The sequence below is a fragment of the Mustela nivalis genome, assembly GCF_964662115.1.
Source record: "Mustela nivalis genome assembly, chromosome: 8".
NCBI classification, from domain to species: domain Eukaryota; kingdom Metazoa; phylum Chordata; class Mammalia; order Carnivora; family Mustelidae; genus Mustela; species Mustela nivalis.
Genome location: NC_139027.1, coordinates 104,260,895 through 104,276,324, shown reverse-complemented (window position 1 = coordinate 104,276,324; position 15,430 = coordinate 104,260,895). Strand labels below are relative to the sequence as shown.

Sequence of the window (15,430 nt, the reverse complement as noted above, 5' to 3'; positions counted from 1 at the left end):
TTATTCTCTTGGATTTCAGTGATTTGTTCTTGTTCTTCTGGAATACCAGAAGAACCAAAATAATTTTTACCAAAATAAATTTTTAGTAATAAAATAAAATAAAATAAAATAAATTTTTAAAATAATTTTAATTTTAATAATAATTACCAAAATAATTTTTTTATTGAACTCTGGACACTGTGTGTGAATAATTATAGAGACAGCTTGAGGCTCTGGGTGGTTTTATCTCATTTTGGAAAGGATTTATTTTTGCTTCTGACAGGCCAGTAATAGTGAGCAGAGCACTACTATATAATCAGGAATTGAATTGATTAAAAGTTGGACTTCAGTTTTTTTAAGAGCTGGTCTATATCAGGTTCATCCTTGCCCCCAGAATATAACCCTTTAGGTGCCCCACAGAAGACTTGAGTACTTTTCTAGGCACCTCTTCCTTGGCTAGCCCTGATCTCCAAGTTTTGCCCCACCCCACCCCTCAGGCCTCATAAGACATCTGGAGGCTCTGTTCAACTTGTTGGCACATGTGGAATGTCAGACTCACCATGTTATACCTCCTCGAGCTTGTGTGTATTGATGGCTCTTTACTGAGTGAAAATAGTTTCTTAAATAACCTCACCAGTGTTCCTGTTATTGGTAGGAGGGTTAGTCTACATCATGATAATTCACCTTAGGCTTAAATCCCTTTCTCAGTATAATTTCAATTTTCATTTCTTTCATTATGAGCAAAGTGAATCATCTTTCATGTGATTACAGGCCACTTTTTTCTTTTTTTTTTTTTTTTATGAACTGTCTGTTAAATTTCTTGCTCAACTTTCTACCCAGTTTTTGATCTTCTTAATCTTTATTTTTAGAAGTACTATAAAGATATTAACCCTTTCTCTATAATAAAAGGTATAAGAATTTTCCTTCAATTTATAGTATTTTTCTTCTAAACATTTCTTATGGTATTTTTTCCATCCAAAAATTTATTATGTTTATATGAAATCAAATATTTCCATTTCTCCCCAATTCTGTTTTGAAGCTTAATTAACCATTAAGCATAATGGTTAATTAAGCATTCCAGCTCTGAGCCTTAAAGAAATCCATCAAAGATTTCTTCTGTAATTGTGCCTAGAGGAATGTGTTGATGAGAAATTGAAAATGGTCCGCTTTTTAGAATTAGTGGAGTGAGAAGAATATGATATGCTTTTAAGTACAGTTGGGAGGTTCAAGTTTTTTTTCCTTTTCCCAACCTCATCTTCCGTAACTAAAGAAAACAACTTATGGCACAGTTACTTTCACTTGAAGGCTTGGGATCTATTGGTCATTTCTTTTCTTCTGTTATCCTTTTCCTGATTTCTCTCATCTACCTTCATTTCATCAATGTTACTTCCACATTGACATTTCACAAATACCCACATGCCTATTCACAGTTCGCTTCCTCAGGATTGAATGCAAAAGCTTGTTTAGTATCTCCACTTATATGGCCCTGCCCTTCAGGCTTCAAATCTAAAATGGCTTTCTTCACTTCCCTCCACTCTGTTTGTTTTATATGTCTTCAAGTACTGACCTTCCTACCATCCATCCACCAGAGTTCAGAGATTGGTCATCTTTGAGTCAACCTTCATGACTGTCAGCTTCAGTCCATCATTATCAGAGGGCAAGATCTATCTTTGAGGATCCCCTCCTTTGAGGAGATTATAAACTGGACCTTTACCATCCCTGTTTCTTACTCACCAACAGGCACATGAAGTTTAACATACTCTGAGCTCAATACATACTCACGTAATGAAAATGCACCCAACCTTATGCTTTTAAAAAGTATAGAAACAATATCAACTTTGAAATTATAGATTGCCAGACCTTTACCTGTATCTCTATTTCTAAATGCCCCTGGCCTTCAAGTTGTGAAAACGTAATAGGTATTTAACTAAGATGGAAGATACTGTCATCCTTTAGGCTATCTGGAAAGTTTCTCACAGTAAGAGAAAACAACCCACTTACTACTACCTTTAAGCATGTTCTATAGATTCAGCCACAGCAAAGGATGACACACTGTGCAAAACAGAGATCAATCATGACAGAGATTAATAAAGATGTGATTCTCAGCAATTAAAAATGGCAGCATCTGAGAATGTCTCCTAGGAAGGCATCTAAGCCGTTCATTTTGTCTTTGAACAAAAAAACCCTCACTGCCAGGAAGATAAATCTTTCAGCTTTTAGGCATGCCTAAGGCAAAACAGGTTTTCTTTTCTCCCTTTTCTCTTCAAAGGTTAAGCTACATAAACTTATACACACACACACACACACACACACACGCACGTACATGCACATGCACACGTACACACACACACTTCCCTAAATTTAAATTGTAGGTTGTTCTGATTGAACCAAGTTTCCCTGCTTTCATGCTACCAGATTTTTAAATTTGAGAAATTGTGTATGTATGTATGCGATTATCTCACAAATTAAAGAGAATGTAGATGACAGCGCTAAAGAATTCAGGCAGCTCAACCCACTGTTTCCTCCCTTAACCTTTTCTGCAAAAGAAGTTGAATCCCAGGAGTATTTTTAAATTTAAGAGGGCAATGGAGGGTGACAGAACAATTGGCAGTCAGGCTGTTCTAATTCTCTATTAATCAAGGACTATCTCCTTTCTTTCAGCTCAAGGCGAGGACACACCTAGAGTTCCTGTGCAAAGCGAAGGGTCTGGCTACACAGAAAACTCTCCAAGTCCCGATGGTAAAGTTCTGAGCTATTTGAGCTCATGCAAACTACAAATCTGACACATTTTCTGTGTGTAATCTAGGATTAAAGGAGCTATCTATTCTATGAAGCAACATATTCAGTTAGAACAAAGTAAAGTTCAAAAACCATGTTCTCCTAGGAACTAATAAAATTGGCAGCCTTTAAAAAAACTGACGCTAGCTGTTTTATAACACTATGTGCCTCAGTTGTTAATCACACCTCATAATACGGAGGCCATCGTGGGTAATACCAAGGGTAAACTAGACTGAAGTCCAGCTGGTGAACTGGATGGGAATATCTCTTACTTCCACAAAAAGCACTTGCCCAAAGTTATCCCTGCTCTATAGGGACTCCAGGAAACATTCAGGAGAGCCTTGACTTGAGTTTGGGCTAAGGTTATCTTGGACCTTCATCATTTTGCCTCACTACATCACTTCAGATGGCTTGGCCAAAAACACAGTCGATCTTTAAAATCACCTTAGAGGGCACCTGGGTGGCTCAGCTGGTTAAGCGACTGCCTTCAGCTCAGGTCATGATCCCAGAGTCCTGGGATCGAGTCCCACATCAGGCTCCCAGCTCCATGGGGAGTCTGCTTCTCCCTCTGACCTCTCCTCTCATGCTCTCTCACTCTCTCTCTCAAATAAATTAAAAAAAAAAAATTAAAATCACCTTAGAAATCAGTTTACAAAATCTGTCTTTATTCACGTCTCATTTGGAAGGTATCTGAATACTCTGAGCCTGAGAAATACTAATATACCGCCCCCCACCCCGTATAATGATTCTGGGAATGCTTTGAAATATTACTTGGTTTAAAAAAAAATTATTTGTGAACATATGATTTAATAAATATTTGATTCCACTGGCCCCCAAACCTCAAGAGAACCAAAATTGGTTGGTTATCAACTGTTCATATATACCTTGCTGTTTGGTTCATTTTAGCCAAAGAAAAAAAAGTGAATTGCTTTGAATTAATAATGACCTTGGGAAAAATTCAACTGGTAAAATCTGCTAGGTGAATTTACTTGGTGGTTTTAAATAGAGTTTTCTGTACTAGGTATTCCATTCTGCTATAAGCTTTTCATCACCTGAATCTCCTCCCTTAATCATAAGCCCTTCCATACAAACCAATTTTTTTTTTTTTTAAACTCATGGGTTGCATTACCTAGAAGAATAATGTTTTTCAACCTCAGATCCATTAAAGGCTACCACATGTTAGTCGTGCTCAGTTGAACGAAACCTGCCGCAGCCTGGTTGTGATATTATTGTCACCTGGTTCTTAACTAGTTCTCTGCAAAACATGTTCTGAAGAATGGCAGGCGCATATGATGCTCATTGAGTGAAAGGGAAAGAAACATGAAAAATAGTAAGATTTAGTCCTCTCTTTGAGATTCTCCATATATATTTCAGGCTCTCAGAAAACTCAGCTGTGAAGAAATTTATCAACATGGTTTACCATTGCTTTTCCCAAACTTATTTCATCATGGGATGCTATTTATTAATAGGTTTCGGAATGAGTGACCCTTGGGTTGGAAGAAGAAACAGAGAAGGGATGCTCTCATGTATTTGATTCGGGAGGCTCCCTCACTGAGATGGGTGACCTTACAGTAATTTCGTAGACCAGACTGGAAAGCACATGCATTATTCTCCTTATACAGGTAGCATTGCTACATCTGGCCAGTTTACACCTGGGGTTTAGAAAAAGCTCACACATCATTAGAAACCCAGGATAGTTTGCAGGTGGAACAGAGACCTGCTTTTAAAACCTTCTCCCTGAGAAAGAGTTGGTGGTATGCCCTTCAGTGTCACTCCTTCTTTCAAGCCTCTTTGGAGTGTGAAAACCAGCATCTGCCACTACTTTCCTTTAATCAAATTTTCCTGTTTGAGAAAAATAGCTTGGATTGTTGATTCTGTGCCCATAAATGAAGACTACCCGAACAAGAACAGAGGTTACTTATTCAGGTACAATAGCCAGGGTGACGGCCATTATCCCTTGTGCTGGTGGGCTCAAATGCAGGCAGAAAAGTGGGAAACCTTTAAAGTTAAGACATGGCTTCAAGCACCCTCTGACTCAAGGTTGCTGGCATAGGAAAGCTGGATTTGAGCACACTAGAAGTGGGAGACGGGTTTGGGAACATATCCGACTTTCCCTGTTTGGCCCCACGTTGGAATCAGAGGGCAAACTCTAGTGAAGCCAGCAGACATTGTCCAAGTCCTGACCATCCTAAGCTGATTGCTACAGAGGATGTGGTCAGGTTGCCCAGGCTGGTAGCCACAAAGGTTTTTCTTAAGTTATATTGTTATATATGGTCTGACCATTGTTCCATTTGTATATTGTCTCTCCCTTTATAATATGCGCTTTGATGCTTTTAAAATATCCATCTAATTGAACCTACTGACCCTTGAAAATTTCCAGAGTGACTGCTATGCCTGCTCTGGGATACTTCTGGAAAGGACATTAATTATGCATTCTATTTTTATGCAAATGATTGCATAGACCAATACACACAGTTAAAGTAAAAGCACACGTTTTATCATCACGGTGTGATCTGGTTAGATGTTTTGTTTTTCTATCACAGGGCATCCACTGCTGCTGAGTCCACTGGCAAGTTTAGAGAATCTGTTTTGAAATTCAGATTTGCAAACCAAACAGGCCTATCAATGTTGCCATTTCAGAGAGAGCTGCTTAACTCTCTACTTGGCAACAATCTGTTTTGCTTTGTTTTCTTGTTATTTTCTTAGACATCTACTAAGGCCTTTGGATTTACTTCAGGATGGTAATCAATAAACCCAAAATGCCCACCCAAAAATCTGGTATAAAACAACAACTCAGCTTCTACAGTTCATTAAGAAGTAATCCTGCCCTCCCTGGCCCCTGCCGCTAAAAATCTACAAGACTTATTCCCCAAATCTTGAATGAATGAAAATGAACTGAAAAGAAGTATAAGATAGGAGATCAGTAATGTTACAACTCAAAGACCATTTTAATGTGTTCAAAAGATTTGGGTTTAATAAAGACAACCTTTTTTTGTTTTCCTTTCTGGTTACAGTTGAAATGAATAGTCAGGTTGACAGTGTAAATGACCCAACAGAGAGTCAGCAAGAAGATTAACTAATAGGTAAGTTGCCCCTGTAGTGGGATTTTCAATTGATTAAACCAGCCATGGGAAGTGTTTGTAAATGGCATATTGGATTTCCCTCGGTTCTGCCAAGTCCCACAGTGTGGCTCAAGCTAAACTTTAAAAATCCTTATACCAAATGACACAGTGGAAGGAGCCAAGATAACCCCAAGAAACCTACCATCCTTTGAGGGGAAAAGATAAGCCACAGCATATTCAGATGTGCATTTCCCTGGTTCACTGAGTTTTGACAACAGGAGAAAAATGTTTCCATCCATCTAACCTCCTGGCCTCCTGGAGGGATGAAATTATTTCAGCAACCACAGGCTGATTCTGAAGCATTGCTTTTCTAGAAGCTACCTGCTGTGTTGTTTAGTATATCTGTTTTTAAATCTCTACCCTAGAGAATGTGGAAAGGCACTTGGTGTGTTGAGGCAGAAAGAAGCCTGACTTGTATCCTATGCTGTCACACCACAACCCGTGGACGTGTGTGTCTGAACAGGGTTTGTTGAGTTAAATGAGCCTTAGGGAACTCCCCAAGAAAATCATAGGCTGGGGTCAGATCACATTTAAGAGTTTTTCCAAACCAACATTCTAAATCTCTTAGCAGAGACTGAAATTTATCTAAAATGAGGAATAGTCTATAACCCCTTTCCATATCTTGAGGGCTGGTGAGAAGCATTAGAGAAGTCAAGCTCACTATTCTGATTCTTAGCTGAAAATACTAACTGGGAAACATCCTAACTGGGACCCGCCACATCAAAGGTGGGTCATCCAGTGTAAAACACAATTGTGCTAGCACCATTGCCTCTCAGGACCTTATTGCACTCCCTCCATCTTCGTGGTAGGTCTCTGTACTCACCCAAAAGGCCATGTTGCACCAGACTCTTGAGTTCCAGCATCACAGCAGAACAAAGTTTGAGAATATATGAAAGTAGACAACTGTCCTTCCCATCATAATCTTGAACATCATTTAAAACTTAAAAATATAATAGCATTTGTGTAACATACATATAACATAAGACTGCTAAAAGAAATAAAACTCACACAAATACAGTCTTATAAACGTTTCTTTTTTTTTTCCTAAACCTTGTTCATGTATTTAGAATTATCCTACTAAGCTGCAGAAATGATATGGTAGAGAAGTTTCCATTAAAAAGTAATGAAGTGAGACTAAACCTGAACAATTCAAATACAAGTTCCTCACCTTCTGCCTTACCTTCTGCCCTTTGTTGCCAACAAACTATAGACTTCTAGAATTTTTCTTACAGATACTATGATTTTCCTGTGTGATCCATATCTAAATAAAGTACCCAGATAAATATTTCCTTGGTTCATGTCAAAGTATTTTCCTTGATCATAAACATGAATACCTTTACCCAAATGAATACGTTGTCAAACCTTAAAAATTCAAGATTAATTTGAGGAAACTCAATTCCAGGAAGGAGAAATGACTGGGTCACTTGGATGATCAATGGAAATTCAGACACTCTCAGGACAAAATTATTTGTTGACACCATACTGCTCCCTAAACAATAGTGAGTTGTAGTGACAAACCCAGTTGTCACAGAGAACAGTATGACCCAAGGAACTTTAGTGATTCCCACAGAAATATTTACACAGCTGAATTTGTAGAGGTCTGTGGTAGTTCAAAAGAAGGAACCTTTAGTTCTGTGCATCACACCTTAAAGGAAATTAAATACAATGAAAACAAATTAGAATTGCAAAGTTCTAAGATATAATACAAGAAAATTTAGTCTTATATAATTTATAATTGTAAAAAATCAGTAATCACAAATGACAAAAGGGAAGGACTCAGTGAGTCAACAGAACACTCTAAAAATGTAAAATTAATTTCTCAACAAGTATCTAACATCATGTGAAGGTAGTTTAGAGAAACACGGTTCTAGAGAAACATGGCAGTCCAAGTGTGGCGGTTACCAAGGTACACTGTAAGAGGCTTTGTAACTTCCTTTTTTACATTCTCAAAATGCTTGGTTTTGGAACCCAACCATCCTGTAAGAAGCTCACCTCTACTATAGAATGAGGAAGACTCCATGGAGAGAGATTCTGGAAACTGAGAGGCAATTTTGGGTGTTTGGGCCCCAGTGGATACCACCTGGAGCAGATAAACTGCCCAGCTGGCTCCAAGCCTATAGGAACATGAAAAATGATAAACCATTTTGTTTTCAGCCGCTAAGTTTTGGGATGGTTTGTGATGTAGCAACAGTAACTGGAAAGGTGGGGTTTTATAGCACATCTCCCAATATAAATGTTTAGAAATGAGATAAATTATAACAAAGAAATGTTTAAATACACAGCTCAACTGACATGAAAGCAAAGGTGCCAGAAATAAGAATTTGAAAGCCAAAGCAGTAGTGTAGTGAGTTGAACATGCAGTAACCCTAAGGGCTGCTGATTGGTCATAGATGCAGAGATCAGCCCTATGGCTAGATCCTTGCATTCTAATGCCCACCTGGGACCTAGAGCCATTCAAGGGGAGATATGAAAACTGATACATTTACATAATAAGTCTGGGATTCCCAGCTGAAGATGTTAACAAGGAGACTTCTGTCTGCTCAGAGTGCAGTGAGGGGAAGGAAGAAGGCTCCTATGATAGGTAGAAAACACAAAAATACCATGAATTTGAAATGCAAACTTATGCCACCCACAGTCAGACAGCAATACACAGACTGTATATTTAATAGTTGATTAGAGACCAGTATCATTCCTGCTCTAGATAACAAATGGAAAAGTAAATCTATCACTTGGAATTCCCATGGAAGAAAAAAATTCTCTGAAGATGAATTCACAACTTTAAGACTTACAAAAACACATGATGGGGCACCTGGGTGGCTCAGTGTTGTTAAAGCCTCTGCCTTCTGCTCAGGTCATGATCCCAGGGTCCTGGGATCGAGCCCCGCATCGGGCTCTCTGCTCGGCGGGGAGCCTGCTTCCTCCTCTCTCTCTGCCTGCCTCTCCACGTACTTGTGATCTCTGCCTGTCAAATAAATAAATAAAATCTTTAAAAAAAAAAAAAAAACATGATGAAGTGATCTACCATGAGTGAAAATCAATGGGTGAAATGACATGATGATTAGCATTATGAAAATGAGAGAGCAGAAAATTCTGAAGATTTTATAGAATAAGTACATTTAAAAGAAAATAAAGATTAAAAGCACATATAAAACTGTAAGAAAAGGGTAACACTATGAAAAATTAAGAAAAATTTGAAAAAAGCCAATAAGCATGTAGTGATATGAATGACACATGAGGAGACATGGGGGCAGGAAGGAGAATTATCAATGTGTTTGTCTTCACTACACATTCTAAAAGGAGATAGTAGATAGTATTTGAAAGATAATTTCTGAGAATTTATCAGAAATTGATAGAAGTCCATGAGTTTTTAAGTTAAAAGAATAGTAAGTCACAAGACAGACATGTTTAAAATAAACCCAACACAGGCATTGCAGAACACTAGAAATAAGAAAAAAAAAAAAAAGGAAAACAATTAAAGGAAAAGCAGAGTTAACCTACAAAAAAATAAGTATGGCCTAGACAGCAGGCTTCCCAACATTTAGGATTTAGTTCAGGAGATAGTGGAATAATTCTGAGTCTTCAAACATGAATAAAAACAATTGTCAGTATAGAGTTCTATAGTAAAGTTTCACTATCATTTAAGAAGATAATAACTGCCATTTTTCAGGAAAAAAAAAGTTTGCTCTTCACATACCCTTTCTTTAAAAGCTACTAAAGGATGTAGAATAGTAAGAAGAAAACTGAATCCAGAGGAAAGCAGGAAACAACTGTAGGCCAAGGAAAATGATAAATACAAAAGCAAATCAAAATATATTTTGATTATAAATTTATAATAATAAATTACCCTAAAAATAGGGTAAAACAAAATTACTACTGATGTGCTTTTTATAATACACAAAAAATACTAAATACTTTCTGTTATGTATGTTATTTGTGAATATATATTTGTGTAAAAATATAAAAACATGCAAAATGATCCACACTTATCAGGGTTTGGTAATCTCTGGGAAGGAAGAGAAATAGTTGAACCTATTGATAAATTAAATTAATTAATTTGTAAATACTTTAATTTACCTACAGTCTTTTATTTTTAAAAAGTAAAAGATTGCAAGGAAATTTGAAAAATATTAGCACTTATTAAATCTGGAAAGGGAATATATTCTAGGTATGTTATACTGTTTGTAGGTTTCTTTATGTTTACAATTTTCATTTTTAAAATTAAAATTTATAATTGTATATCTTTGTATAAGAGATTCAGAAAAATACCATAAAGAAATATTCCATAATATTAACTGCATAAGTTATCATCAATGGAGGGAGTACATAGGATTTTTTTTCTTCTCATCTACTTTTGTCTATTTTAAATAGACACACACACACCTCAAAGAGTACTTTAAAGATTCATAGGAACACCAGAGAGAAAATTAACTCGGAGATCATCTGCTTCAGTTCTTCTGTATAGACACGTAGTAATTTATGGTGATAGAAATCAGATCAGTTGCTGGTTCCAGCAGGAGCTAATAGTTGGAAAGTGAACTTTTGAGGTAATGGCAATGTTTTATATCTTGATAGTGGTGTGTGTTAAATGAATGCCTTTGTTCATACAGACTGAGGTAGGCTTAAGAACTATGCATTTCCTTCTATGTGGATTATACCACATCTTCTAAAATCTAAAAAGATAAAGACTATCTAAGACACAGTGTCTTCTCCCAAGTGGGGAACACAGCAGAGACTTAATAAGACTTCAAAGTGGTGGGACAGCCATCAATGACTTCTGCAGGTCAGCATTATGAAAATTGTCACCATTATTCCTGTGTCGAGCTCTGGAAACCAGTGTGTGTGAATGGACCCTAGAAAGGAGGACTCATCAATCCAAGATTAGGTGTTTCAAAGAATACTTTGAAGAGTAGAGTTAATCACCCCATCAGTGGAAACAAGTCATCAACATAGCATACATTTATTAGCTGCGATTTATATGCTCTTTAAAGATACCCTGTGCCAGCAATTACAGCTCCAGTATCCAAAGTACTTTGATAGTCAGAGAAGATATTCCTAGGCTTGTTTGAGGGGTACGAAACATTTAAATGACTGTGTTAAAAAGATATTCCTTGTTAAATCTACGAAATCTATGATCTTTCATCTAACAAATGGTTTCTCCTTGTCTTTGCCAGGGGCACAAGATGAAGCAAAGGAACAAAGAAATGGAAGTCAATCGTGGTCCTAGGCATTGCAGGCCTCTCCTGGCCCTTGGGGGGGTGGGTGTAGGAAGACAGGAGTGCAAGCTGTGGAGGAGGGGGGTATGGGGGGGCAAGTCCCACAAAAGGACAGGGAATCCTTTGCTCTAATTTCTCCAGCTGCATTATGTTCTGTTTACCTGCAGAAAAAAAGAAAGACAAAAAAAAAAAAAAAAAAGTAAAAAGAAAAAAAGTTTCCTTGAACTTGGCAAAGGGTCCCACGTCAATGCGTCTTTCAGGCACTATCCCTGTAATTTCTGTTTTTTTCTCTTTAGTGACTTTTCCCAGGGTCACAGTGGCACAGTTTAACACTCACAGGAGTATCCTGGTCCCTGTCTGCTTTCTTGATTATGTCACAAAGCTGGTCGATACAGTGGTTTCTTCAAAGAAAGAGACAGAAGATGATTGTTGGTATACTGCAGGCTAAATTTTAGGAATCCTCAAGCCCAAGATCAGTATAATCCACAGAGGAAGCAGGAGAGAAAATGGGCAAAATGCTCAGAAATCACTTGGAAAAAGGTCAGGACAATGAATTGAAAATGGCATTATATTCAGGGATTCCCAAGGTACAACTCTGTTCCATGTGGTTAATGAAGAACGTGGAAGGAGGATTTCATCCAGGGCAGAATGTAAAGGCATTACCCTGAAGGCATGGCCCCCCTACAGCCAGTGGGGGCTTTCCCTTCCCAGCCAGGACTGCAGGTACATTCTTTGACCCTGACCTTCCGCAGATCTCCCCAGGTTCATGAGGTCTTTACTGTGTGCTTCGGCATAGAGCCCACGAGTGAGATATGACTCTTTGGGACACAGTTTGGAAGGGATGACACTCTTCGAGGTGTTTTAGTTGAGAGAGGGGGGCTGCTGCATTTAGAATCCAAACATATGTCTATGAATATTAAAAGTTCTACTTGAAATCTCTTATATATACACTTTTCATAAAAGAACCTCTTGTCTTTACCCAAGGTTTGAGGGCCCACAGACATTCTCATTTGAAGTTAGAGGCAATTGGAGGTCTTGCTTGCAGTTCTGGCTTGCTTTTAAATAGTCTGCTTTGTTCATGCCAAATCCAAAACTACTTTGATAGCCTGTCCCCACTCCCAGAAATCCCTTGATTATGGCCTTGAAGGGGAGCAGCAGCATTACTAAGCCAAGATTCCAGTGGTACAATGGGCACAGGGGATGAGCGGCCAAGGAGGAAGTCAGAAATTGTCCCAGGTGTCTGTCCCAGAGAGGACATCAATAGTGACCCACACGGGGCAAGATGCCTGCTTCCCACATCTTCCTCAGGTTCTAAGAACAGTGTATTTTTTTCTGAGGAAACTGATAATGCTTCTTGCATATCTCGTCAAATCCACCTTCCTTATAAGGTCTTTTAGAACTGTGAGTTATTTATATATATAAATATATAAATATATTTTTTAGTGGAGGGAGAACAGTAATGGATCAAATTGGGTATTTCTAAAATCAAAGGGTGTTCTGTTTTCTAAATATTCCACAGACTTCTTCAGTTTTGCTCTTTCCTCAATGGAAAATCCACCTTCTTTTTCTATGAAGCTTGTTTCAGCCCTTTTGGAATTTGTTGCCCCTCTGGATGGCTTCTTTGATATATTAGAATCATTAGTAAGTTAGATTTCTGCATATGTAGGATGTTCTAACATCCTGTATTTCTAAAAAAAAAAAAAGAAAGAAAGAAAGAAAGAAAGAAAACAACTGCTTATCAGCCTAACAGCAATGATTTTTAAGGGACCTCATGATTTTGGAACGTGGCCATTTCTCTTTCTGCTGTCATTTTACAGTTTGGTATAGAAATGTATATGTCTCCTACTGCCATGAGACATGGCTTTCTAGAAAAACAAGGGAAAGTCCCATTTTAAGTGATCCATGAAATGATGTCATACACATCCTGAGAGTTTCTGTATTTCTTGTCATCCTTACAACTTAATTGAAAGTTGCCATCACTCTGTGAAGGACTGAACAAGGAGTGCTAAGAGCACATTTTCCAGGGACTCCTACATGTTCGTGCTACTCACGCCCAGGAATGAGTTACAGCTAAAAACAACGTGACAGAGACAAGCAGGGTGGGGACTTCTTAATGGACAATGATGAAAAAGACCCAATGTCCCCGTTAGGACCCGTGGAGACTGGAATTATTTCATTCAGGATGGTCTCTTTATCATCCACAACAGCCATTTTTATTCCTTCATTTTAAATGCGGGCGGGGTAAGAATGGGGGAGGGAAATCTCTTCATGAGAACTTCAGGAAAAGGAAAGAAATCTTTGAGATCAAAACTAAGAGAATGAGGTGTCAGTCTCCTAGCCCCACTCCTGAATTTGTTTAAACTTTATAATTACATTGGGTTTTCATTTTTGCCTCATTATGCCTTTTGGTTGCTATTTGGTTATGAGATTTTTATCCTTAAAACAAACAATGAAGTCACTTTGCATTTCAATAGTAAGAGATTAAAAATCTGTCTTGGCCATATCGAAGACACCTCAACACAGGAAACCCTTTTTTCACTGGCGCTGTCATTGAACAGGCTATACAGTGGAAAATTTGAAAGGCAGATTGCTTCTCCTGCACATGAATCCCGGATGTCAATTTCCAACCACACCCCTGCCAGGCTATGTGGCATGACCGTGAGGGAGAGGGGGAGAAAGATAACCCAATATTAGTCATGTTTGCATACAGAGGATCAAAGTAGGCTCTCAACATAATACAGATGTCCCTGCTTTCTGAAATTGCATTATGCCACTTTGCTTTTATGAAAGACCTACATTAGTACCTGCTACCGTTTACCTAAAGAAATCCCCGAAGAGAGCTTTTGCTTTTATAAAAACTGCAAGCAGGGAGAATGGCCCCGCTGAGCTCCTTCCCTGGGAACGCACTCAGCGTCTCAGCATCAAGCCGCCATAGCTTTGACCTGCATCTGTGAACATCTGTGCTTTATCTCATTTTATTTTGTGCATCCATTAGCAAAATGTGCCCTATGGTATCAGAAGAGAGTCTGGGAAGACTCAAAAATATTTCCATATAAATGAATGGTAATTGTTTCTTTGCTTTACCCCATTTCGGCTTAAGGACAGGTTTCATAGGAACACTACTTGCCCATAGCAGGGGAACCTGTAGTCCTAATTAGAAAGGTAGTCGTTGTGAGAGAGACAAAGGGGCTTTTCCTCCAGTTAGTAACTATTCAGATGATGGACAAGTCTTCTTTCATAAAAGCTTACAAAGGAGGCATCCAAAATACTGCCTGTGATAGTGGGTCACATATTTGCCACCGCAGCTAATTGTAAATCTTTCTATGAAATACTGAAAAGCCTCTTTGTGAATTAATACAGTTCTGCTTGATGCACTTGATTTGAAATGACTTTTCTCTGTATGTGGTGCATGTCAGCTTTGCTTTGAAAAATAACAAAGTTAGCAGAATACGTTCAATATATTTTCTTGGGGAATAGGGTTTTTATCATATGATTCATTAAGGATTTGCCTTACCCTGACATTTGTGATATAAAGGAAAATCAGAAAAAAAAAGTAATTTTCTTGATCAAGATATGTTTTTACTTAATGCAAATAAATGTAGTCTGTTGCTTGCAAGGGGAAAAAAATGTCTTCTGATATCTGGTATAAACTGCTAAATAGAATAATACGTGCCTCTTTTGTTAAACCAGCATTTAAATGCTGGACTGCTTCGAAATCTGTTTGTTTCTTTTCATCTGTGCCATACACTAAAAAACTTAAACAACTGTTGCCTTCGTACTATATTTGTTAGAACAGAATATGAATAAAATTGGTTTGAGAGGATAAAGTAGAATTATTTGTGTCTTGTAATTTTTGTTTCCTCACGTAAACGACTAATAACTCAAACTGTTTTTTATTTTTAAGATTTTATTTATTTATTTGACAGACAGAGATCACAAGTAGGCAGAGAGGCAGGCAGAAAGAGAGAGGAGGAAGCAGGCTCCCCACTGAGCAGGGAGCCCGATTCGAGGCTCGATCCCAGGATGCTGGGATCATGACCTGAGCTGAAAGCAGAGGCTTTAACCCACTGAGCCACCCAAGTGCCCTCAAACTGTTCTTTTAATACGATGTATTGGTTGCAAATTATGTATTTAAAATTGTACCTTTAAGGTAATTTGAACTTACCAATAGTTGTCCTTTACTGAGATGTCAATGTTGTGGCCATGTTTTTCAAAATTAGGGGTGCCTGCGTGGCTCAGTCAGTTGAGCATTGGTCTCTTGGCTTCTGCTCTGGTCATGATCTCAGGGTCATGAGATCGAAGCCCGTGTGGGTCTCTGCACTCAGCTCCAAGTCTACT

The 15,430-nt window shown here is 38.1% G+C and overlaps 1 protein-coding gene across 1 annotated transcript in view; it reads left to right on the top strand.

Annotated features, from left to right (window-relative positions):
- The window catches only part of MACROD2 (mono-ADP ribosylhydrolase 2), a 1,944,634-nt gene extending 1,929,709 nt beyond the window's left edge, over positions 1-14,925 (top strand). The window contains exons 17-19 of the mRNA XM_082743694.1: positions 2,641-2,718; positions 5,772-5,840; positions 11,051-14,925. Coding sequence (XP_082599820.1) covers positions 2,641-2,718; positions 5,772-5,833 — 140 coding nt within the window. The 3' untranslated portion in view covers positions 5,834-5,840; positions 11,051-14,925. The remainder of the gene's footprint in view (positions 1-2,640; positions 2,719-5,771; positions 5,841-11,050) is intronic.
- The last annotated feature ends 505 nt before the right edge of the window (positions 14,926-15,430 follow it).